The 21734-nt window shown below is 64.2% G+C and overlaps 3 protein-coding genes and 1 long non-coding RNA gene across 24 annotated transcripts in view; 2 read left to right on the forward strand and 2 right to left on the reverse strand.

Annotated features, from left to right (window-relative positions):
* Positions 1 to 3963, forward strand: part of STK11 (serine/threonine kinase 11) — a 17993-nt gene extending 14030 nt beyond the window's left edge. For 6 of the 18 annotated variants that reach the window (XM_081502475.1, XM_081502466.1, XM_081502476.1 and 3 more), the window contains exon 9: positions 63 to 350. In XM_081502475.1, the coding sequence (XP_081358601.1) occupies positions 63 to 190 (128 nt within the window). In that variant the 3' untranslated portion in view covers positions 191 to 350. Of the gene's footprint in view, positions 1 to 62; positions 2135 to 2730 lie in introns of those variants that run through there. The other 12 variants (XM_081502465.1, XM_081502471.1, XM_081502474.1 and 9 more) reach the window with 4 other exon arrangements.
* On the reverse strand, positions 3794 to 16288 carry CBARP (CACN subunit beta associated regulatory protein). Of its 3 annotated transcripts, none has more exons than XM_081502462.1 (11): positions 12547 to 12832; positions 10897 to 10964; positions 10679 to 10781; positions 10447 to 10586; positions 10153 to 10217; positions 9664 to 9805; positions 9331 to 9502; positions 8962 to 9099; positions 8315 to 8525; positions 6928 to 7111; positions 3794 to 5846 (listed from the first exon to the last, which is right to left on the reverse strand). In XM_081502462.1, the coding sequence occupies exons 2-11, from the start codon at positions 10962 to 10964 to the stop codon at positions 4778 to 4780; spliced, it is 2292 nt and encodes a 763-aa protein (XP_081358588.1). In that variant the 5' UTR covers positions 12547 to 12832; the 3' UTR covers positions 3794 to 4777. The 3 variants fall into 3 exon arrangements, with proteins under 3 accessions (XP_081358588.1, XP_081358587.1, XP_081358589.1); XM_081502461.1 differs by lacking the exon at positions 12547 to 12832 and adding an exon at positions 11076 to 11552; XM_081502463.1 differs by lacking the exons at positions 10897 to 10964; positions 12547 to 12832 and adding an exon at positions 15991 to 16288.
* ATP5F1D (ATP synthase F1 subunit delta) lies at positions 15417 to 17664 on the forward strand. 2 transcript variants are annotated; one of them, XM_081502490.1, is made up of 4 exons: positions 15417 to 15828; positions 16304 to 16457; positions 16936 to 17024; positions 17116 to 17664. In XM_081502490.1, the coding sequence occupies exons 1-4, from the start codon at positions 15538 to 15540 to the stop codon at positions 17236 to 17238; spliced, it is 657 nt and encodes a 218-aa protein (XP_081358616.1). In that variant the 5' UTR covers positions 15417 to 15537; the 3' UTR covers positions 17239 to 17664. The 2 variants fall into 2 exon arrangements, with proteins under 2 accessions (XP_081358616.1, XP_081358617.1); XM_081502491.1 differs by having other exon boundaries at positions 15417 to 15678.
* LOC145510667 (uncharacterized) lies at positions 17154 to 18721 on the reverse strand. Its single transcript, XR_014057186.1, has 2 exons — positions 18342 to 18721; positions 17154 to 17828 (listed from the first exon to the last, which is right to left on the reverse strand). It is a non-coding gene; the product is annotated as an uncharacterized LOC145510667 (long non-coding RNA).
* Positions 18722 to 21734: the final 3013 nt, after the last annotated feature.

The raw sequence follows: 21734 nt of genomic DNA on the forward strand, positions 1-21734 counted from the left end.
CCCGAGGGTCCGGTGGCCCTCTCAGTGTTGGTGCCCTGCTGATGCCTGGCCTTCTTCCCCAGGTGGCGAGGAGGCGTCTGAGGCAGGGCTTAGAGAGAGAGGCCCACGGGAGAGCCTGTGCTCAGAACTTTCTGGAGAGGAAGCTGAGGCCAGGGCCTTGGAGGAGCTCCAGGCAGAGCCCGGGCCCTAGTGTAGCACCGCCCTGCCCGCGCCCTGTGCCCCGTGGGCTCTCGCTGACCCTGCCCAGGGTCTGAGGGAGGCCGGGCCACTGCCCCGCCACCATGTCCGTGGTTCTGTGCTGCCCCGGGGCTGGTTCCACTGGCTCTGCATAAAGATCTTCCTGCCTTGCATGTGTGGTCCTGCTTGCCTTCTTCTGGCTCGTCAGCCAGGGCTTAGGTGTTTCCTATAGAAAGAGCCTATGTGCAGGGTGGCCTGTGGGCACGGACCCACCCTCCCAGGACATGTCAGGCCTATGGTGCCCATGGTGGCTGGCTGTAGCCGTTTCCCACTGGGGTCCTGGGGTCAGGTCAGAGACCCTGGGAACCTCGGCCACAGCCCAGTCCCAAGTCAGGCCTCCTGGATCTCTGTTCCTGGCAGGATAGGAACAAGGTGTTCTCTTTTGGGAGGCACTGGGGCTCTGGGACAGGTGTCTGGCTGGCTGAGTGTGGACCTGCCAGCCCCCCCAAGCCCCGCTGGGCACTTACCACACGCCGTCCCTTCAGGCCTATGCCAGAGGCCCGGGCTACTTTTCTTGGGTGTGGAATGCTTGTCCAAGAGCAGTTCTCTGGGCCTAAGCTAGACCCCTATCCCAGAAACGTCCCTACTCCAGACGGGGGACAAGCCTGCACCGAGATCAGGCAGCTTAGCTACCTCTTGCCAACCTGCCTTAGGCCAATGTCAGGCTGTGTTGGGGCTGCTTCTGCTCCAGTCCTGTCTCATGATCTGCTCACCAGGGTCTCCTTGGTCTGTCCCTCGTCCTGCCACCCACTCTGAGGGGTGTTGTTGGGGCCAGTGCCGTGGTGCCTTGAGGGCAAGTGGAGCAGATTCCTTGCCTGCCGGCCACCCCCAGCTGTGATTGCTGTGCTGAAGGCTGAGCCCTGGTGGTCTGAGCAGCGTTATGGTACTCAGCACCCTGGAAGCCCCCTCCCCCATTAGAGCAGGCTCCTGACACCAGCCCACCCCGCCATGCTCTGAGTTCTGACCTGAGTTGCTCCCTGTACACATGCCTAGGGGGCTTCCGGCAAGGTCCAGGGGCCAAGTCAGGCCCCAGACGCCACTGGTGGAAATGCATTCCTGTGTGAGGACCAGACGAGCTCGGGGCAGCTGTGGTGGTTTCCTGGTATCCACGGGAGGAGGGTGCGCTGTGGTCAGCATGGGCTCCTGCGCCCCTCTCTCCCCCACCACTCAGCGGGCACGCAGCAGGGCCCCAGGACCCAGTGAGGGCTAGCAGGCCACGCGGGAAGACATGGGGTATGGGAGGTGCCCGAGCCTGCTTCTGTGTTCTTTCATGCCCGGCATGGAGAGCCGGGGTGGGCTGTTTCAAGAGAGACACCGAGTCTGGATGCCTGGCCTGAGTACAGCCCCTCGTGTTCCACAGGGTCCAGTGGGCTCTGGCTTTCACCCAGGTGAGAGAGCTGAGGCTTGGGCCCCAGGCCTCTGGTCCTCCACCACATTCCCACTCACCTGAGTGCAGAGCCCCGCTCACAGCTGAACGGGCAGGTGAGCGTGGGCTGGGCCTGACTCTGGCCGGTTGGTTCGAAGGCCCACCCTCCCACTCCCTGGATGAGGCCCTGTGGCAGGACCGGGCAGGTCACATGGGACAGGTGAGGGGGTGCCTGGGTCTGGGCAGGAATGATGCAGAGCACGTGTGCTTTGGAATCCCCAGTCAGCACACTCTTGCCCTCTCCCCTTGAAGGTCAGGTCCTGGAGGAGGAGGCTGGGCGGAGCGCACAGAACCGGGTCCTTCCCAAGGCTGTGTGCGTGAATGGCACTGACACCACCCAGCTGAACACCAGGTCGAGGGCAGAGCGCCGGGCCAGCGCTGCCTCCAATCCTTCCCGCAAGGCCTGCTCGGCCAGCAGCAAGATCCGCCGGCTGTCGGCCTGCAAACAGCAGTGAGGGTGGCTGCCCACAGGTAGGATGGGGCCAGGACCAGAGGGGTGGGGGGGCACATCGTGGACACTACCATCTTGGTTTGTGTCACTGTCCCTGGGGTCTGGGTTGGAGTTGAAGGAAGTCACTTTCTATAGAACACTGACTGGCTGCTTGGTGTGGGGCGGGAGCTTGGTATGTGTGTGTCTCAGAGGAGGGCCCCTCAAGCTGACGGCCTGTTTTGCAGACCCAAGGGGCTTGCCTCCTGTCCAGCCTAGGCTGCTCCTGGCATTGGAGGAGTTCGGGGGGTGGGGTTGGTGCAGGGGGCTGTGCTCTGACTGAGGCTGTCATCTCCTCTCCCTGCTCCCTCCTCCCAGCCATGACCCACCCAGTCCACAAAGGGCGTTTTGGGTGGGCCTCACAGGTGCTTGGGCCCCCATTGCCACTTAGGATATGAGCAGTGGGGTGGGGGCCTGAGGCACCAGCCCCTGTCCATCCATGCCTCCTCTCCCCAGGAGCTGCCCCTCAAATGGCCCCCACAGAACTTACCTGCCAGTATCAGAACCAGTCAGGTAGGGTAGAAGCTCTTTGCAGGGAGGCCTGGTTCTGTGGCACAAGGGCCCTGTTTAATCCCACCAGGTGACCAGAGATTCGTGGGGTGGCCCCTTGAGGCAGTGCAGCTCTCCCTGGCCAGTGGAGGTGTCTGACAGCACTGCGTGACTAGGCCTCCGTTTCCCCACCCTCTGAAGGGATCCAGGGAGAGCGTGCTGCCTGTGACACAGGACCTTGCTTGGCTCAGAAGTGACCCACCTGTGTCCTGGTCTCAGTCCGTCTCCAGGAGCCCCGGCCAGGTCCTGCTCAGTCTTCCCGTCGACGGCTGGCCTGCTGCCCACCGCCCAGGAAGGCTGCCACAGCGCCCTCCGTGCTGACTGCTCCTCTGGAAGCCAGAGGGTCCTAGAGGGCTGTGGCTGGGGGACAGCAGGGACTGGGATCTGGCCCTCCCTCGGTGGCCAGTGGACACGACCTCCTGCTGACTGCAATCCTGTGCTGAGCCCCTTCCCCCAGCTAGGGGAGGAGGGAGAGGGCCCAATGTGGCCCCATGCCAGCCTTCGCCATGCACTTTACGTTGAGACTACTGGTTCTCGTCCGCCCCAACTCCTCTTTTTACTCTGCCACTGGTTAGCACCTCCCACACCTGGTGATGTGTTCATATCAACCACAGCCGCAGCGGGATGGGCATGACGTGCAGGCCTGCCAACCCAGATGCATGCCCATGCCCAAGGGAACCAGGCGGCCTCCTTGTGTTTGTTGTTTGGTTGGTTCCTTTTTATTTTTATTTTTTAAACAAAAAATAAAACAGGTGGATTTGAGCTGTGGTTGTGAGGGATGTTTGGGAACTGTGGGTGGCAGCATGCTGTCAGGGGATCTGAGCCTGAGCCTGGGGCCCTTTGTGGGTCCCACAGTGGAGGGGCTGGCCGGGTACCTGCTGGAGACCTGGGCCTCCTAGGCATATTTGCTTCTAGCCATGCTGGATCTCTCTGCTCTCAGCGGGAGCCCGGCCTCCCCAAAGCTCCATAGGCCCCTCTGCTCAGCCCAGGGCCCACGGCTTCACAGCATGGTGGTTAGGGGGTGCCTCATTCCCTTCTCCCCAAGACGTATGCGCTCTCGGGTCCCCAGAAACAATCCAGAGCAAGCAAGAGTATGCAGTAAATATTTATAATCAACCAGAAAACAAAACACAAACTCCATCACTGGATGGTACACAGACTGCAGGAAGCTTTGGAGGGAGGGGAGGGGCGGGGCAGGGCGACTCGGCCGCTGGCGAGGGCTGCCCCATCTTTTGGCAATAAATAAAGCTTGGGAAACTTGAAACCTTGACCATTGGGTTTTATGTCTTAAACACTGGTGAGTTCTGGCGGCTCTTTGGACAGAGCGGTTCCAGGGCGTGCGGCCCGCTCAACATGCGGAGGGCAGGTGTGGAGTGCAGACACCGGGAAGGAGCGAGGTGGGAAGCGTGTGCAGGGCGGGGGTGGGGGCGGTGGGGGGCGGCAGCGGTTATTGCTCGGGGGAGGCGGGGGTGCGGACTGCCGCGAGCACTTGCCGCGGTGAGGTAAACGGCTTCGAAGGGTTGGTGGCTGCGGCCTTGAGCTGACCTCCCAGCCAGGGACCGCGCTCTTGGTAGAGCTTTGGCGCCTTGCGGTCCCTGCGCATGTGTCCTGGCGCGAATTGCGGTGCGTGCGCATCGAGCGAATCTCGAGGCTTCATTGGTCTCTAGAAGAGGCACTGTGCGCATGCGTGTTGCGCAGTCTGCCTGTATCACCCCCGTCTGGATGCAAGCCCTGCGCATGCGCTTTCCGTAGCTATGCGCCAGAGACGCGACGCGGTGTGCTTGGCAACCCCCATCAACACCCCGAGGCCACAGTCTGGGGCCAAGGGAAGTTGAGTGTGGCCCTCGGGACCCCAAGGTGAGAATCCGCTACACTCCCTCTACCTCTACCTACGAAGTGCCTGGAGGGGACTGTGCGTGCGCACGTTGGGGTGCCTGGGGAACCATGCTCGTGTTCCAGGCCCGCGATCCCAGCACAGGCTCGCCGGGGCGTCGCACCCCAGGTATGTCTGGCGCCGGGGCGGCGCCGGGGCCCCGCCGGTGCCGAATAAGCTGACGAGGTGGGCACGGGGCGCAGGCTTAGACCGGGCTGTGGTCAGGGGACGTGGGCGCTGCCGTGGCCAATGCAGGGGCCACGGCGACTGGCTGGGCCAGCCGCGGTGGGAAGAGACTGTCATCGAGGCTGGCCGCCAGCTTGTCCAGCAGCGCACCCGGGGTCCCAGTGCACAGGCCGGACCCCGGGCATCCACCACCGGGCTCCTCCTCGATGACGGGGATGGAGGATGTGGCCGGGTCGTCGCCCGCTCTGCCGTCAGGCGGGCAGTCGACACTGTCTCCGCGGCGCAGGGGTGCGCGTGCGGGGCGGGGGGCACCAGATTGGGCCGTGGATGGGGTGGGGGGCGCAGCGCGTGCTCCAGGGTCGCTGTGCTGCCGGCCCCGCTGCTGCCACTGCTTGCGTGCGTGGGGGTGGGGGTGCGGGTGTGTGCGCGCCCTATGGCGCGCTGTGGCAGACGGGGCGTCGTCGAAGTGCGGGTCGTGGCGTAGAAACTCGTGGAACAGTGCGTCTGTCTTCTCATCGATGCTGTAGTCGCGGCGCGGGGCGCGGCGAGGCCAGGCGCGTGGGCTGCGGGGACGGATGGGTGTCTCTGGTGCGGGGCTCTCGAAGCTGCAGCCCACGGTGGCCTCGCTGTCCACACTTGTAAAGGAGGAGCGCTTCTCGGGCGCGCTTGGGGGCCCATCATCCCCCGCGCCGCGGCCTTCGATGCTGGCATAGCCGCTGTCCATCTGCAGCAGCTTGCGTGGTCCGCCCGTCTCTCCATCCGCCGGCCGCGGCATGGGTGTGGACGGCGGCGAGGGCGGTGGAAAGGCGGGTGCGGCGCCCCCGGAGCCCGAGCCCGAGCTGTCGGCACTGCGCACCGAGTCACGGTCGTTGCCGCTACTGCTGTGGTCTGAGGAGGCAGCCGCGTGCAGCTCGAGCGAGGCGCGCAAACTCCAGATATCGCGGTAGATGGTCGGGGCCTGCTCCAGCCCCGCGTCTCGCTCTCCATCTGAGTCTTGTAGCTGTTCAGGCCCTGAGATGATGCCGCGCTCTAGGGGGGACTCAGGGCTCGCTCCTCCTGCGGCGCCCACGTCCTCGGCTGCCTCTATCCTGCAAACCAGGCCGCAGTCAGGAGGCTGCATTGGGCCCCCTCCCCCGTCCCCTCTCCTGACCACCCTGCTTCTCGGTCCAGGAGGGTGGGCACGGGTAAGAACCCTCCAGGCTTGGCCGGGCCGTGGAAGATGGTGTTTCTGAGTGCTGCCTGTCCACTTTGGCCTGGATGCTCTTGGGTTAACCCGGAGCTGTCCTGGTGCCTGCCAGTTCAACCAGGGCCTTATGGGATGAGAGATGGGAAGGAGGTTCAAGAGGGAGGGGGTATATGTATAATACGAATATCTATGGCTGACTCATGCCGATGTATGGCAGAAACCAACACGATATTGTAAAGCGATTATCCTTCAATTAAAAATAAATAAAATGTTAAAAGAAAATGTGACCAGGGCATCCGCTGGCAGTGCAGGGGGTTGGCCCCTTGCCCTGAAAGAGTTAAGGCTCTTCTCAGGAGATGCCTTCTTACTAAGAACTTCATGTACCAAGGGGTTGCTGGGGTTGGATTGGACCAAGTGGGGTCCACCTGAGCCCGGACACCTGGGTTACCCCCCCGGGGGGCCGCCTCAGCTCCCCCACCACAGATTGACTGGGACTCAGGAGGAAGATAACACATAGAAAGTGTTGATCTCCCCCACCAGGAAGCGCCCAAGACTAGGAAGCCTGCCCTGCTCCTTGGGTCCAGTTGTCCATCCTGCTGACAGGGGCCCAGAGTTTCCTGAGAGTTGCCCTCGGGCTGGGGGAGAGGGCGGCACCCCCAGAAGTGGTCACAACAGTTTCTGACTAGCAGCTGTCCAGCTACAGGAGCACCAGCAAGTGGGAGGTACCCTGGGTCCACAGCAGAGACCTTCACGCCCTAGGCTTCAGCAGGAAGCAGTGGGCCCCAGCCATCCCTCTACCCTTACCCATTCTCCCCTGATTCCCTTCTCTGGTCCGTGCTGGAGAGATGGCTCCAGCGAGGCAGCCTCCAGGAGACTATGGAGCCAGAGGGACTTGACCGCCCATCCTCTGGGCCACCTATGGGGGATGGGATGGGGCAGGGGCCCACAGGTCCACCCCAGCACCTCTATCTACTGAAAAATACCTGCCGAGACTGGGGGACGGGCTGGCGGGGCTGGCCAGAAAGGGGCGGGGGCTTGGGAAGACCATGGTGTCGCCCGCGCTGGCAATGTACTGGATGAAGTCCACGTGGGGGGCATCCCCTTCCTCCTGCTCCATGCTCTCACTGGCTGCCCGCTGCCGCTGGAAGTGGTGTCGCTTGGGGGAGCCTGTGCAAAGGAAAACCGACCACCTGCCTAAGCCCCTCCCTGCACCAGGCCCACTGCCCACATCTGAGCCAGGCTAGCAGACACCAGCCTGGGCCAGGTGAGTGTCTATCCCGCCCCGTGGTGCAGCTGGGAAACTAAGGCACCGAGGGCGGGAAGGCCAGGACCAAGAGCCCGGCGGCCAGGGCAGGCATGAGTGGAGGTGCCAAGGTAGCAGTCAGGTGTGGCCAGATCAAGGACTTGTCCTGGACATCAGGTAACAGACACGGCCTGGCTGAAGGCCGAAGGTAGGGCCAAGTAAGGGACTGGGGAGGGAGAGAGGTGACGCTCTTTCCTGCCAGCTCCAGATCCTGCCTTGCTGGTGGGCCAGGGAGACCTAGTGGTAGAGCCTCAGGGGTGGGGATGGTAGTAACCCAGCAGACAGGTTCTGCGTGCTTCCTGCCTGCATTTGCCTATAATCACCTCTGGAATTACAGGCTCCACCTAGGCTCCCAGTGGGGCAGCAGTACAAGCCCTCCCCTCCCCTTCCTGGCCAGGAGCACTCAACCAGAAATCAGCCCTCCTTCGCCCCATGGGCACCAGAGCCTGGCTCCAACAAGGGTACTCATGCTGTCCCTGGTCCCCTCACCCTGCCTCTCCTGGCACTGGGACCCGCCACCTCCACCACAGGGCAGTAGGTGCCCTAGCAGCCTGGCCCTGCTGAGCTCCAGTGAGCAGCATTGGTCGCAGGAGTTGGTGCCACACCCCCACCCCCACCCCCACCTGCATGGCCCTTGGGTTGAGGTTTGGAAGCCCTGTATCCAGGGCTCCATGAGCAGGGGTCTGCAGCATCAAAGGCCCACCACCTGTGGTTGTAAATAAAGTTTTATTGGCACACAGCCATACTATTGTACATGTCATCTAGGTGTGCTCTCACTAGCAGAACAAACTAACTACAGTGCCAGAAACATGCTGTACGAGGCCTCACGGGAGAAGCTCACTGTTGTCTGCTCTAGCTGGACAAGCCCTGGCTTTACTGGGGCACTGTGTGCAGCCCCAGGTCATCCTCCTGACCAGCTCGTGGGCCAGACACCCACTGGTGAGCAGATGATGCTGGCCAGTCTGGGATGGGGACTGGGGACCACCCCCACCCCCAACCACGGTGCAGAGCCACCTGCTGCTCCACATCCCCCTGGGCCTCACTTCCCACCAGGGGCTGCAGCTCACCTCTTGTGTCCAGACTGGACGCTCGCTGGCTGGGCTCCAGCTTCCATTTCTTGACTTTGAAGTAGGGGCTGGCCCCGTCCAGGCTAGCATGGCGCCTCAGGCGGGTGAAGAACTGCAGGACGGGGCCTGCCCCAGAGCCTGGGCCCGCCTCCCCAGGCCCTGCCGCGGCCCCCTGCGCACCAGGCTTGGCACTCCTGGCCCCAGTGTCCAGCTGTGAGAGAAGAGAGATGCTCTGAGACCCGCTGACCCCTCCCTGCTGCCCGAGTGCCCACCTCGCTTGGGCCACTTGTCACTCACTTGGAGTGCAGAGGAAGAGCAGAGAGCTGGGGCTGGGTGGGAGCCACACTAAACCAGGGGGCTAGGCCTCCCCCCACCCCCAGACCCTGCCTGAGAAGCTCCCCAGGCACAGGCCAGCTCTGTCCTGCCCATCCCAGAACAAGACAGGGTAGGGGGTGTCCTGTCGCACAGCCTGGAATGGTCCTGACCATGCCCTCTCCAGCTGCTGGACAACCCTGGAGGAGGTGAGCCAGGTGCACACGTGTGCCCCATGTATAACCCGCCCCTTTTCCTCCTGGGGCAGGGACCAGGTAGAGGCCCATAGGCTGACCCATGCTGGAGGAGGGCAGAGGACGTGGTGGGGGTCTCACCGAGCTGCCTTCCCCGGAGTCACTGGAGGCCGAGGGGCTGATCCCGAAGTTGGCAGGGCCCACGGCCGAGTTGTAGGGGTCACCTGGCAGGGCGGAGCTGGGGCCCACGGAGCGGCCAGTGAGGGCCCTCCCCGGGGGCTGTGGGACAGAGCCAGGGGGGAGGAGGAAGCAGTGACAGGTCAAAGAGCACGGGTGGGTGAGGGGGGCGTGCTGGACCCCCACCCACTGGACCTGGCCAGGCCCCACTTCCCACCCTGAGGTGAGGAGCACAGCTGGGGGAGGGTGTGGGTGGGCAAAGTGGTGCCTGCTGGGTGGGTGTGGGGTTGGGGTCCCACTCCCGAGCTCCGGGCCACCTGACACCTGACTCACCTGGAATATGGCAAGGCTGGCCTTGGGGGCAACCGTGGGGTGTGGTGTGGCAGTTGCACTGGCCTCGCCCGAGTCGCACTCATGAATGGTGACGATCTTGAGGGGTGGCAGGTGCAGGTGGGTGAGGCGGGCATTCTTCAGGTGGTGGAAGTCCCCCTCCGTCAGGGTGTACCTGCGCCCAGCACACCTGCCCGTCACCTCAGGCAAGCCAGGCCCCCGACACACACTCCAGTGCCCTCTCCAGCCCCACTGCCACTCTGCCCACCAGGTGCTGGGGAGGGCGGGGGCGGCAAGGCGAGTTCCCAGGTTAGCTGCTGCACTGGACCTCCTTACCGGCGGCCCTTGTCCTGCGCCTTCCGACTCTGCTCAAACAGGGCTGCTTCATTGAAGGACACCCGGCGGCCAGTGGAGCTGGTGGACAAGAAGCGCTGGGTCTCGTCCTGACCCTCCGGATCCTCCCCCCTGAACTCGGGGTCTGCGAGGAGAGCCAAGAGAGGGTGGGCCACGAGTGGGCCGGCAGGCGGCTAGGGAGGGGAGCGGTTGGGAAGGGAGCACGGAGGGCCCGGCTAACCACCAGGGGCAGGGCGGGGTGGGAGGGTGGACGGGCACTCGCTCATCCGCTCACACACTCACTCACGCAGCACGCGCCTGTGAGCACCTACGCGTGGGCTTAAGGAAACAGAGATGAGTCGGAATCGAGCCGCGCCCAGTCTGGTGGGGGAGACAGACAGACACAGATGGTCAGGCGGCCCAAGGAGGGCGGCCGCGGGGTGGCCAGGTGGGGGCAGACAGGCTGGGACAGGGCCTGGCAGGGCGCCTCACCTTGGGCAGGGTGGGCACCGTTGTCCAGGTAGGTGGTGGTGGTCTTCTCTGCTTCCTCTGGGGCTCTGGGGAAGCACAGCAAGAGAGCACAGTGGGCCTAAGGACCCAGACTGGCTGCCCTCCCTGGGGGCCCAGCAGGGCTCCTGTTCACAGGTAGCATCCCGAGCTCATAGGAGCCCGGGCACTGTCCTTTAGAAGTATGCTTGCGTGCCTTAGTATGCCTGCACCTGCTCTTAGCGGGGCTCTCACGCTGACCTGTCCCAGTTCCCCTGGTGGGGGGAGGGGACTGCGCACCTGTGGAGGCGTCGGTGCACCTCCCAGCAGCGCCTGCAGAGCAGCAGTGCACCCGACAGCACCACGAGGACGCCCCCGACAAAGAGCGCCATCACCACCATCAGGAGCAGATAGTTGTCCAGGATTGGGTCGGGCTCTGCCTGCGGGGCCAGCGGGTTAGGGGTCAGGGCCAGTGGGCGTGACCTCTGGCAGCCCTGCCCCCCTCCTGCCTTTCCCTCCATCCCTCACTCACTGTAGGGCGATCCGTGGCGTTGTCCCAAGTCATGGTCGGGGCAACCGTGGCGGTGGTGGTGGCGGCGGCCGTGGCCATGGTGGCCGTGGGCTGCATGTTGAGGCTAGGAGGAGGGGTGGGGGGCGGAGGCAGGGGCTGCTCAGCTCCAGCTCCTGTATCCCCCCTCCCGCCTTCCTTCCCGGGAGCAGGAGCAGGGGCCCACACAGGGCGTGACTCACAGAGTGGTGGTGGTGGGGGAGCCCCGAGGCAGCCTCCACCAGCTCGGATCAGACCTCCAAGTCCCCATCTTTGAAAAAGAGGCGCGTACGTATCAACGGCCAGCTTCCCCAGCCGGTGGGGCCGGCCCGACAAGGTGGCGCGGGCGGGGAGCCCTACCCAGGAAAGGGGAAACTGAGACCTGAATCAGCTCACTACCGCCAGACGCCAGGGGTCCGGCCTGCCCCATCCGGGGAGCTGGAGGGGCTGCCTCGGCCCCAGGAGACGGCTTCCAAAATAGCGGGGACTCGGACCATCCGCGGGGCTGTCCAGCCAGGGGCGGGGGCGGAGGGGCCGAGCCCCGGGACCCTCGAGGTCACGACTCCAGGAGGTTCAGGACTCACTCCGCCCAGAGCTAGGGGGAGTGACAAGGCCAAAGGAGGCGCATCTGTTCCCAACCCTCAAGAATCTGGTTCCCATGGTGACTGAGCGAGCAGGCCGAGCTGGGGGGGGGGAGGGAAGCGGGTTGCCAGGGAGCATTGGGGAGGGGAGGGGGCGCGGGGGAGGGAGGCCTCCTACAGGGGCGGCTGGAGCCAGCCCCGGGCGGCAAGATGGCTGCTGCCGCCGCCGCCCGCCGGTGCCCGGCCGCCCGCGTGCCCCTGCCGCACCCCTCCCTGCCAGAGCCGGCCGGGTCCACGTCTGCCTGACGCTGGGGGCGCCGAGACAGGAAGGTCTCAGATCTCAGCAGAGGGACTGCCTGGACGTTGCACCTGACCGCCCTCCCCAACGCGCCCTCCCGGTGGGAAGGACCGGTGGCCGCACTCTGGAATGTCAGGGAACGGAGTCTGGGGCAAGGATGACCAGCAGCTCTGAGTGGGCACTGCGCGCGGCCCCTCCTCACAGGAATGGGAGAGACTGTGCACAGGTCCAGCGCCCCCAGTCCATCGGAGTTTTCACCCTATTGGACGGGGGGAGTGGGGGACCGAGGCCCATAGCAGGGGAGGGGCCTGGCAAAAGCCAGGTGTCCTCGACACTTAGGGTCAGAGGCTGGCCGCGGCTCCCCTGCATCCATGGGGGAGGGGGCCCCTCTATGTAGGTCGGGAAATGAGAAATGAGTTCAGGCTAGAGCGGGAGGTGGCAGAGGCACAGGGACGTTGACAGGAGACCAGGAAAGACAGTAGGGGGCCCAGGGGGAAGGGAGGTGGGCTTCTAGGGGGCAGGCGGGGTCGTGAGCCTAGGGCGGAGGTTGGCCACAGGCCACCCTTAAGTCCCGCGGGGCCTCGGCTCCGGATCGGGCTCTCCACTGCGCCCACCCCCGCGTCCCCAACCGGCCCCGGAGATGGGGATGGCGAGAAGTGAGATGCAGATAACCGACTTCTGGCTTGTCTCAACATCGGGCTAAGCCAGGGGGCGGAAATGCCACGGCTCTGGCCGAATCTCTCAAGGGGAAACAGGCTGGGGAGGGCGTGGGCGAGGGTCCCTATCCCGGGAGCCGAAGTCCGGGTGCAGAGCGCCGCAGGTTGGCCCCCACGCTGGCCACGGCTCCTTCGCTCCCAGCCTCCGGCCTCGCCGCCTCGCGGGCAAGGGCCGGAGATCTCTAGCCAGAGCTAGCCGTGCGGCCTCGCCCTGCCCCCCGCCCGACCCGGTGCAACCCCAGGCCCGCGCGCGCCTACCTCAGCGCCGGGGTGCGCGGCCCATGGGCGGCGGGCAGGCGGCTGCGCGGCGCTCCCGGCTGGCTCCGGCGCCCGGTAGCCGCGGTAGCAGGATGAGAATTTATGAATGGAGAGCGCGGCGCGCGGGGGAGGTAGGCGCGAGAGGAGGGGCTGCACACGTGATCGCGTTGGCGGCTAGCCAGCTCCGACCCGCTCGGTGCCGCCCGGAGCCGCCCTGTCCCCGGCCGGCCGCCCCTACCGCGCTCGCCGCCGCGTCTCGCTTGCTTGCTCCGCGCCGGCCGCCGCCTCTCCTTCCCTTCCGGAGGGGGCGGGGGGCGGAGCCTACGCTCCCGGGCGCCCCCTCCCCACGCGGAGCCGCCCTCTCCAGAGGCAGCTGAATCTCCGTTCCAGGTCCACGGCGCACGATTCCTCGACCCTTCCCCTGGATCCCGGGGGACGGGGGAACCAAAGAGGTGTTGGTCCTGGGGCGCACGACTCCCCGCAGCCCAGTGTCCTGGGGGTGCACAGACTCCCCGTCGATGGCTTTCGCAATTTGGGAGCCTGTTGGGTGCACAACCAGGGAGCTCTGGGGCACGTGTCCATCTTTCTTCCCTTGTGTGGGCTGCACTGTCAGGGTCGCCTTGTTAAGACTAGCAGAGATAATGGAACCCAACCTATTGTGAGTGCCACCAAACAGGACTACCCTGCAGAAACTCCATGTCAGGTCAGCCCCAAAGCTGCTCTTTCTCAGACAACTATGCATCATCCTTCTAGATGCTAAGGTCATCAAGCTACCACCAGCCTGGCTGGGGTTCCATCCCAGTTTGCCCAGCCTTGTGTTCAATACAGCTCAATGGCTCCTCTTTCCTGTGAAGTGAAAGTGGAAGGACCATTCCAACCTCCGGGCCTTTGTGCCAGCAGCTGCCAGGCCTGAATGGCCTGCTCCCTGCTTTGCTTCCTTCAGCTCTTACTCTCACCCCATGTTCCCATGCCCTGCTACACTTGGCTTCTCTTCGAGGCCCTGCATGTCGTTGCCTGCTGCCTGTTCCTGTGTGTTGTGTCCCTGCTCACCTCTGCCTCCCAGAGCAGAAGTTCATTTGCCATTGGGTCCCTGAGGCTATCCCGGGGGGGAGCACAGTGGAGGGAACATGCGTGTTCAGTGGATGTAAGGGGGACACTGCCAAAGGAGGACAAGGGGCAGTCAGGGGGACAACTACCCAGGAAGTTGCCTGGCTCCAGGCACGTGGGAAATGCATGTGCAAAGTCCCTGAGGTCCCAGAGTGTGTGGGCTGAAGATGAACATGCCGGAGGAGCAGGGGGAAGCCAGTTTGTGGTTCCCAGGACGGGAGTGATATTGTCCCTCTTGGCTGTGCGTGGACGAGGCACTGTGGTGAGGCCAGGGAAGGAGCGGTGGGGCCATCCAAGCCAGTAATGGCTGCAGTGGCGGAGCTGGGTGGAAGACTTGTTGACCGGTCCAGCAGAGAATTCCAGGATAACCCCGGGTTTGGGACCTGGATAACAGGTAGCCTTGTCCCCTTGGCTACTCTGGAAGGGGAATTAAAGACCAGTGCAGTAGATGGGTTTGAGGCACGGATTAGAATAGGCCTCCATTCCAGTAGGATCCAGGGCTCCGAGAGGCGCGTGCACAGGACGCACCCCCTAAGAAATGGGAGTACAGCTTCCCTGCTTGAACATCCAACTAGGGCTGGGATGCCCAACGCATAGGAACCGACTCCCTAGGAGGCCTTAACAACGCTGGCCTAGAGGGTCTGGCGGGGCCTGGGCCCCAGGTCTCGGGCCTCCCTGGTGTGGGAGCCTCTTTGGACACAGCACCTGTGCAGCCACGGGCCCAGGTGTAACATCTCTCCCCTGCGTTCTGCATCCGCCCGCTCCTCAGCCAAGGCCCTTCCCGAAGTAGGTCCTAGCCCTGCGGAGGCCGGCTTCGCGTTTTCCTGGAGCCCAAGGTGGGGGCTGGGGCCCAACCCCGGGAGACGACCTGCCGGAGCGCGGGGGCAGAGCGGTGACGTCAGCGCCGCGAGGGAGGCGGTGACGGCAGCGCAGCCCTGGGCCGCCTGCGCGCGCGCGCCCCTGCGTCAGCAGCGCGCGGGGGCGGTAGCCGGGCGGGGCCGCGGGGAGCGCACCTCTGGGCGCAGTGCGCCCTCTGCCGGCGCCCTTAGGGTTACAGCCAAGAGGTTCCCGCTGGACGCTTGCGGGAGCTGGACACTCTACCTGGGATGCAGTTTCTGGTTCGCCGCCTGCACCTCCCGCATTCACAGCCTGTTCTATCCGGCCCCCGCCCCTTTGTTACTTTTATGTATTTGTTACCTCCTAACGTACTGCACAACTTATAAACTATGTTGCGTGCGTGCTAAGTCTCTTCAGTCGAGTCCGACTCTTTGCGACCCTATAGACTGTAGTCCACCAGGTTCCTCTGTCCACTGGATTCTCTCGGCAAGAATACTGGGACGGGTTGCCATGCCCTCCTCCAGGGGATCTTCCCCACCCAAAGATCGAACCCGCGTCTACTGCATTGGCAGGCAGGTTCTTTACCATTATTGCCACCTCGGACGCTCATATATCACGTTAATGTCTGTTAAACGTCCCCAACACCCCAAACTAGAGCAGGAATCTCGCTATTTCCCTGATGTCTCCCTAGCGCCTGACATCCAACGAGCGTCCCCCAAATCTTGAATTAAGTGTTTCCGTATCTTCTCCGCGCAGGCTTCTGGTCCTCAGGATGCAGAGCCATGTAACCGATCTCCCCTCCCGGAACGACCGGGCTAGGAGCGCTCGCTGGCAGGAAACTACAATCCCCAGCATGCGACGCGCCCAGGTGGTGCTTCGTCTTCCGCATCGCGCGCAGCGCGCTGGGAGTCGTAGTTCGCGCGTGCGCTCTCGCCAGGATCCTTTTCCCAGAAGTCCTCTCGCGTTGTCCTCCTCGCCCTCAAGGCCGCTCGTGTTTAACAGAAGTCCGCTCGCCTCCGCGTTGCCTTCCGCTGTCTGCCAGCCGTCATGCTGCCCGCCGCGTTGCTCCGCCGTCCGGGTTTGGGCCGCCTCGTACGCCAGGTCCGCGCCTACGCCGAGGCCGCCGCTGCTCAGGCCCCTGCCGCGGGTCCAGGACAGATGTCCTTCACATTCGCTTCACCCACGCAGGTTCGGACGTCCGCGGAGCTCGAGACCCCATTCTGGACCCCTCCCCTACGTGGCCCAGGATCCGAGCCCCCAACCCTCAGGCTGGCGACTCCCACTCCAGACCCGCGCCCCTCCTCCGTATGGTCCGGGATGCGAATCCCTAACCCTCAGGTCGGGGACCCCCGTTCCAGACCCTCGCCCCTCCTCCGTGTGGTCCTGGATCCGAGCCCCCAACCTTCAGGTCGGAGACCACCCCCATTCCGGACCTGTGGTCTGGGATTCGAGCCCCTAGTTCTCGGGTCGCCTGCCCTCAGCCCCTATTTCGACATACACCTGTCTTCCCGGGATTCAGAACCTGAGCCTCTCGGCCCTTCTGCCGAATTCAGTGTCTCCTCTCCTGGCGTCTCGCTGGTGGTGCTTTAACCGTATCTGCTTCCGCGAAGGCTAGGGTGTCTGGATTTCGTCCTCAAGTAGAGGAAGGTGCTGCAGTCCTGCACCGGGATCCCTCCGAAACATTGGCCGCAGCGGAGCAGCCTGTGTCCCAGCCTCAGCTGTCCTGTTCTAGCTGTTTAACTACAGAGGACACCAACTGCTGGGCCCCGAAGAACTGGCCTTAGGTGACCCTTTCGTCACGTGTGTTCTCTAGGTGTTCTTCAACGGCGCCAACGTCCGCCAGGTGGACGTGCCCACGCAGACCGGCGCCTTCGGCATCCTTGCAGCCCATGTGCCCACATTGCAGGTCCTGCGGCCAGGCCTGGTTGTGGTCCACGCTGAGGATGGCACCACCTCCAAATACTTCGGTGAGTCGAGTGGGCACACAGAGAGTAGGGGATGCACGTCTCAGCAGACTAGTCCTGTTTTCAGCTGGGAGCTTGAGAAAGGGCACCAGGGACATAGACCGCCCCCACACCGGCAGTGGTCTAATTGTGGTTTGGGATGTAACTGCTCAGCAGTTGGGGCTGACAGACTGGGGAAAGAGACCTAAGAGTGCTGCCTGGCAGGGGCTTTTGGAGAAGGGGTCCTTGGTTCTGTAAAGGTCTTCCACAGCATGGCTCCTGTCCAGCACTGGGATTCAGCTGGGGATCACCCCAACCTTAGCTCAGCTGCTGGGCAAAGAGAGGGGTCTCTGTCTCCATGTCCAACCCCCAGTGGATGCGCTTGGTGGCCGCTTGTCCACTTGTGTGCTGGGGCTTTTCTACCCTGGAGCCAGGTTGTAGGGTCAGCCTCCCAGCCTCACAGGGGCTGTGGAGCTGACTCTCAAGCTCCCTCTTCCTGCAGTGAGTAGCGGCTCTGTCACAGTGAATGCTGACTCCTCCGTGCAGTTATTGGCTGAGGAAGCTGTCACCTTGGACATGCTGGATCTGGGGGTGAGTGTCCTGGGGGAAGCTGAGGTTTGGTGGGAACAGGTGCCGGGCTGGGGTCCCTGCTCAGCCCTCACCCACCCCCCACTCCCTGCAGGCAGCGAAAGCGAACCTGGAGAAGGCACAGTCGGAGCTGTTGGGGGCAGCAGACGAGGCCACACGGGCTGAGATCCAAATCCGCATCGAGGCCAACGAGGCCTTGGTGAAGGCTCTGGAGTAGGCGGTGCCTGCCTCACACTGGTCCAGCCAGGAGACCAGGCTGGAGCTGGGCAAGGGTGGCCTAGCATGAAGACCCAGCTCCCCATGGGTGCAGGCTGACAGGGAGCGGGCCTGCGGGGAGCTGTCCTGTTAATAAGCCACTAGGGGGCAGCACAGTGCCAGTTTCTGGCCAGAGTGCCCCTTGGGGCCCTGCCCCTTTATGCTAAATAAACCCAGGGAAAGAACCAGCTCTGGCAGGTCGGGTGGCTGGGGGCAAGCTAGGACACTTGCCCTGCCCGCGGGGAATGCTGTCCCCCTGGGGGGAGTCTCCCGCCATCTGCACCACCACTCTGCCCCTGCAGTGTCTGCTGCAGAGATCGCTGCTCCTAGCCACCGCCAGCAGACAGTTTGCCCCCTGCCCAGACCATATTAAAGACCTGGGATCCAACGTGTGTACGCTGATTTTATCCTGCTTGGTAGTGGGCCCCGGATCCAGCCCAGCGTCTCGCTGGCTTCCTGTGTCTGCCCACTGAGGTGGGGCGCTGAACACCAGCCTCAGCTTTCCTGGGGCCGCAGGCTGTGTCCTGAAACGTCCTGAGTGTCTGCAGTAAGCTGGGGGAGGTGGGGGCACTGCTAGTAAAACCAGGCTGGGTTCTGGCCTTCACCCCGATAGGGTGGGGACAGGCAAAGGTCACCAAGCTGGGGCTGGGGATGGTGGGCAGGGGTGTGGTTTGCCACTTGTGGGCTGGGCCTGGGCTGCCCAGCGGACAGCAGGGCTCCACCAGGTTCCAGACTGTGACGTGTGCCCTGCGGGTGCCCCGCCCTAGCTACACTGGGAAGGGGCCGGCTCTGCCTGCTCCCACGGAGGCCCCGCCCTGTGTTCGCCTGGCCTGTGGGTGGCCCCAGCTGGCTGGGCGCCCAGTCCCTGGTGGTGTTGGCACCTCCATGGCACCCTGGCCCCTGGAATGGCCCCAGATGGGTGGGGTGGCTGGGTGGGGGCGGTCCTGGCACCTGGAAGCTTCAGTGCTGTCCCACCTCCTTTAGCCAGTCACTCCTTTTTTTGCAACCAAGGGGTGTCCCTGGACCTGGCTTCAGGTGGCTGGCGGGAGTCACCTTGCCCCCTACCTGGCCCTGGGTCTGAGCAGAGCTGGCAGGGGATTCCAGGGGAGTGAGTGTGTAGGAGAGCTCTGGCCTCCCTGTGTGTCACTGGCAGCCAGAAGGTGACAGAGAGGCCACTCCAGGGCTCTTCATGGGTACGGATGGGCTGTGCGGTCTTGTGTCATGGTCCCGTGTGAGTGAGTGTCCCACGGCTACTTCTGAGGCCTGATGTCCCAGGATATGCCTTGCCAGCTTGCAGCTCTGGAGAGGGTGTTTGTCCAGGCTTGATCCTTCTGGGCAGGGGAAGCCCAAGTGGCCGGCCCCCACTTGCCCAGGAACCCCCAGCTCAGATAAGGCTGGAACAGCTGTGGGGGCTCAGGTGCAGCCCCATCCCACCCCCATCCCCCCGCTTAGGGCACAGGTCCTCCAGTTCCTGGCCAGTTCCTTATCTGGTCTATAAATAAGAGTGAGGACACGGCAGGAGGGCTGCAGAAGGAGACCATCGCCGACCACTGAAGCAGCAAGCGGCCATGACACCAGGGAACCTGCCTCCGGCCCCTCACCCCGAGGGACTGGGACTGGGACACAGCCGGGCCCCACAGCACAGAGCAGGCCCCCTGAGGGATGGGCAAGGCTTGGAGCCTGGCCTGGGGACCCCTGTGCTGATAGACTGCAGAGACGGCCAGCACAGGCCAGGTCCTGTCCTGGGGTCAGGGCACCCGGGGTGGGAGTGGTCACAGGGCCAGGAACCAGGGACCATGACCCCCTACTGAGAGCGCAGGCTAGATGGTGCCCAAGGGCTCATCTCCTTCCCAGGAAGTGATGCCCTCATCCCTGGAGTGTGCTCGCAACCTGGGACCAGCAGCTAGATGAGAGGGGTCTTCTGAGAAGGAGAGCCTGAAGCAGGCTGATCTGGCATGTTTATCAACTTGGACTTGCAAAGCCAGGCAGGGGCTGGTCCTCCTGTGTGTGTGACCCTCAGGAGGCCCACGCCAGGACCAGCCCACTCCCCTGCAGGCAGAGGAACCCAGCCAGGTGAGATTGGAGACCCACCTGAGGTCTCCACAACACCCCCACCCAGTGGCACCTGCTCACTTGAGGGTCCCACCTGGCCTGCCTGCCCTGGAGCCCTACTGTGCTCAGATGCTCCGGCTTCAGAGCCCACGTCCCTCATGCTGCCTCCCTGCTCTCCCTGGACGCAGACCCAAGCAGGCCCATGGCCTGGTCCCACACCTGACCTTGGGGGCCTCTTTGAAGCCTCTTGTGCTTGGCGTGGACTTGCTCCTCCCTGCAGCTCTTCTGTCTCTTGCAAGCTCTTGTCTATCCCTCAGGCCCAGCCCTTATCCTGTGGGACTGGGAGTGTCTGGGTGTGCCTGTGACCCGGTCGGGGGCAGAGGCTGGGGGGCCTTGGGTGGGAGCAGGATGAGGACTGGCTCCATCCTAGAAAGGAGCACAGCCCTGGGAGGGGCCCCAGGGCAAGGGTGGAGGTAGAGGTGGTTGGGTCAGATAAAGGGAGGCACAGATAAGTGGATGGGGGTGGCCCGGGGTCCCCCTCCTCTGGACAGAGGGAAGGAGGACGGAGAGGGCCCTGCTCTCAGGGTCATCGTTAGAAAGCCTCCTATATGAGGCGAGCTGCAGACAAACCAATGGCTGTATGTCCTCAGTTTCATCACCTGTAAGATGGGCAGGGCAAGTACACTCACAGCCAAGGCTGGACACCAGCAGGTGAGCTAACCAAATGGGCTGATGTCGATCACCAGCCTTAGGTGAGGGCCCTGTATCCCCAGGGTTCTGGAGAGACCTGCTGTATTTTCTCACTCCATACCACAGGAGCTCACAAAGGTCACTGCCCTCCAGAGTCACAAAGCCCAGCAGGTAGTGACGGATGTACAGGGCAGGCCTGGAGCTGGTGAATCGCTCCATAAATACTCTCTGAGGTCACCATTAAGGGATGCAGGAGGCCAGGGTAGCTGGCTGGGGCACCCCCACTGCAGGCAGGTGACTCGGGCCTGTTTTCCTGGACGCAGGCTGCTGACTCAGGCCCCCCTTTCCCGTTCGCCAATGCAGGTGTCCCCCGACGGAAGCACCGGGCCTGGGGTAGCAGGAAAGGGGCGGGGCAGCAAATCCAGCCGTGCACCCCAAAACCCTTTGGCCGGGGCCGGAGTGCGGGTGCCCCCAGTCGTCAGCGCTGCCGACCGTGACCCTTGATTCGTAGCATTCAAGGAGGACTACACCCCTCCCCGTTTAAAAGGGCGAAGCTTAGGGGGCGGGTGGCCCAGGCTGGACGGTGCCCCAGGGCCCTGGCCGACAGGCAGGGGCGGGGGCGGGCCTGCGTCACGGCCCGCCCGGCCCCCCGCCCCCTGGCCGCCTAAACTCCACCCCGAGGGAAGGCGGTGCGGATAAAGGTTCGGGGGCTGCCCGCTCAGCCCCAGACCGGCTCCGCCACCGCGTACTCGTCCTGGACGTACACTCAGGACAGTTGGGACCTCGGACGGGCCGCTCCCGGTGAGTGGGGGCGGGACCCCGCTGGCCGAAGAAGAGGGTTCTCATTCTAGGCTCTTAAGGGTGCCCTAGTTTTCTTTGTTCTTTGAGCAGGCAGAGTTCAAGGTGTCTCCAACCCTGGGGAGCCCCTTGGGACGTGGAATGGGAAGGACTCGGCGCTGCCGGCAGAGCCCAGTCTGGACCTCTGCCCCCGCCCCGCCTCCCCGGGCACTCCCACTCCCCGCGAGTGACCTTGAGTTAGTTTCCATTCTGGCCTCTGTTTCCTCGGCTGTGTGACCCCAGTCTACTGACGCAGAAGCTTCACGCTCTTAAGCTCCCTTAACGCCAGCAGTCCCGTCTGACAGCCCCCTACCCTGGGCTGCATCGGCGCCCCCTGCCCGGGTCTCTGGGCAGAGCTCCCAGGCAGGGCCGGCAGAGGGCGCGCCAGCGCTGCTGACTCACCGCAGCCCCGAGCGGCGCGCGCGGGCGCAGCTGGGGACGCCGCGTCACGTCACGGCTCGGGCGGGCGCGACTCGAGAAGCGGGCCCGGCCCGCGGGACGGGGGTGGGACGCGAGGTGGCACAGGCGCGGGAGGGGCCGTCCGGCAACGGCCACGTCAGCGGGGTACAGCCCCGCCCGCAGCTCCACCCCTTGCAGGGGCTTCACGCTTCTTGGGAAAGGGGGCGCCGCAGGCCGACCCTCCCGCGAGTCCTTCAGCTGGGACCCAGCCACGAGGCGCGGGGATCGCGTCCCGCTTCCGCTTGCAGCGGTTTCCCGGACGGGCGCAGGGGGAGGCTCCGGCTTCCTACTCTTCCAGCGTTGGGCCGCCGCCTTATCCACGGCAATGCGCCCCAACCCGGGGTCTCGGGCCCCGAGCGCCCCACCGCCCGCCCTTTGTTGCGGGTCCCGGCGTTATGAATGGCTGTGGCGGGGCGGGGG

The sequence above is a fragment of the Giraffa tippelskirchi genome, chromosome 6 (assembly GCF_054371585.1).
Source record: "Giraffa tippelskirchi isolate mGirTip1 chromosome 6, T2T-mGirTip1v1.2.pri, whole genome shotgun sequence".
Lineage (NCBI taxonomy): Eukaryota > Metazoa > Chordata > Mammalia > Artiodactyla > Giraffidae > Giraffa > Giraffa tippelskirchi.

Excerpts from the sequence above, each read along its gene's own strand:
- CBARP (XM_081502461.1), bottom strand. The coding sequence starts at position 11,123 with ATGGGGCAGGCCGGACCCCTGGCGTCTGGCGGTAGTGAGCTGATTCAG. Across the intron at positions 10,218-10,446 it reads GTGCACCGACGCCTCCACAG|AGCCCCAGAGGAAGCAGAGA; the intron begins GTGCGCAGTCCC and ends GTGCTTCCCCAG. Across the intron at positions 9,503-9,663 it reads GCGCAGGACAAGGGCCGCCG|GTACACCCTGACGGAGGGGG; the intron begins GTAAGGAGGTCC and ends TGCTGGGCGCAG.
- ATP5F1D (XM_081502490.1), top strand. The coding sequence starts at position 15,538 with ATGCTGCCCGCCGCGTTGCTCCGCCGTCCGGGTTTGGGCCGCCTCGTA. Across the intron at positions 16,458-16,935 it reads CACCACCTCCAAATACTTCG|TGAGTAGCGGCTCTGTCACA; the intron begins GTGAGTCGAGTG and ends CTCTTCCTGCAG. Across the intron at positions 17,025-17,115 it reads TGGACATGCTGGATCTGGGG|GCAGCGAAAGCGAACCTGGA; the intron begins GTGAGTGTCCTG and ends CACTCCCTGCAG.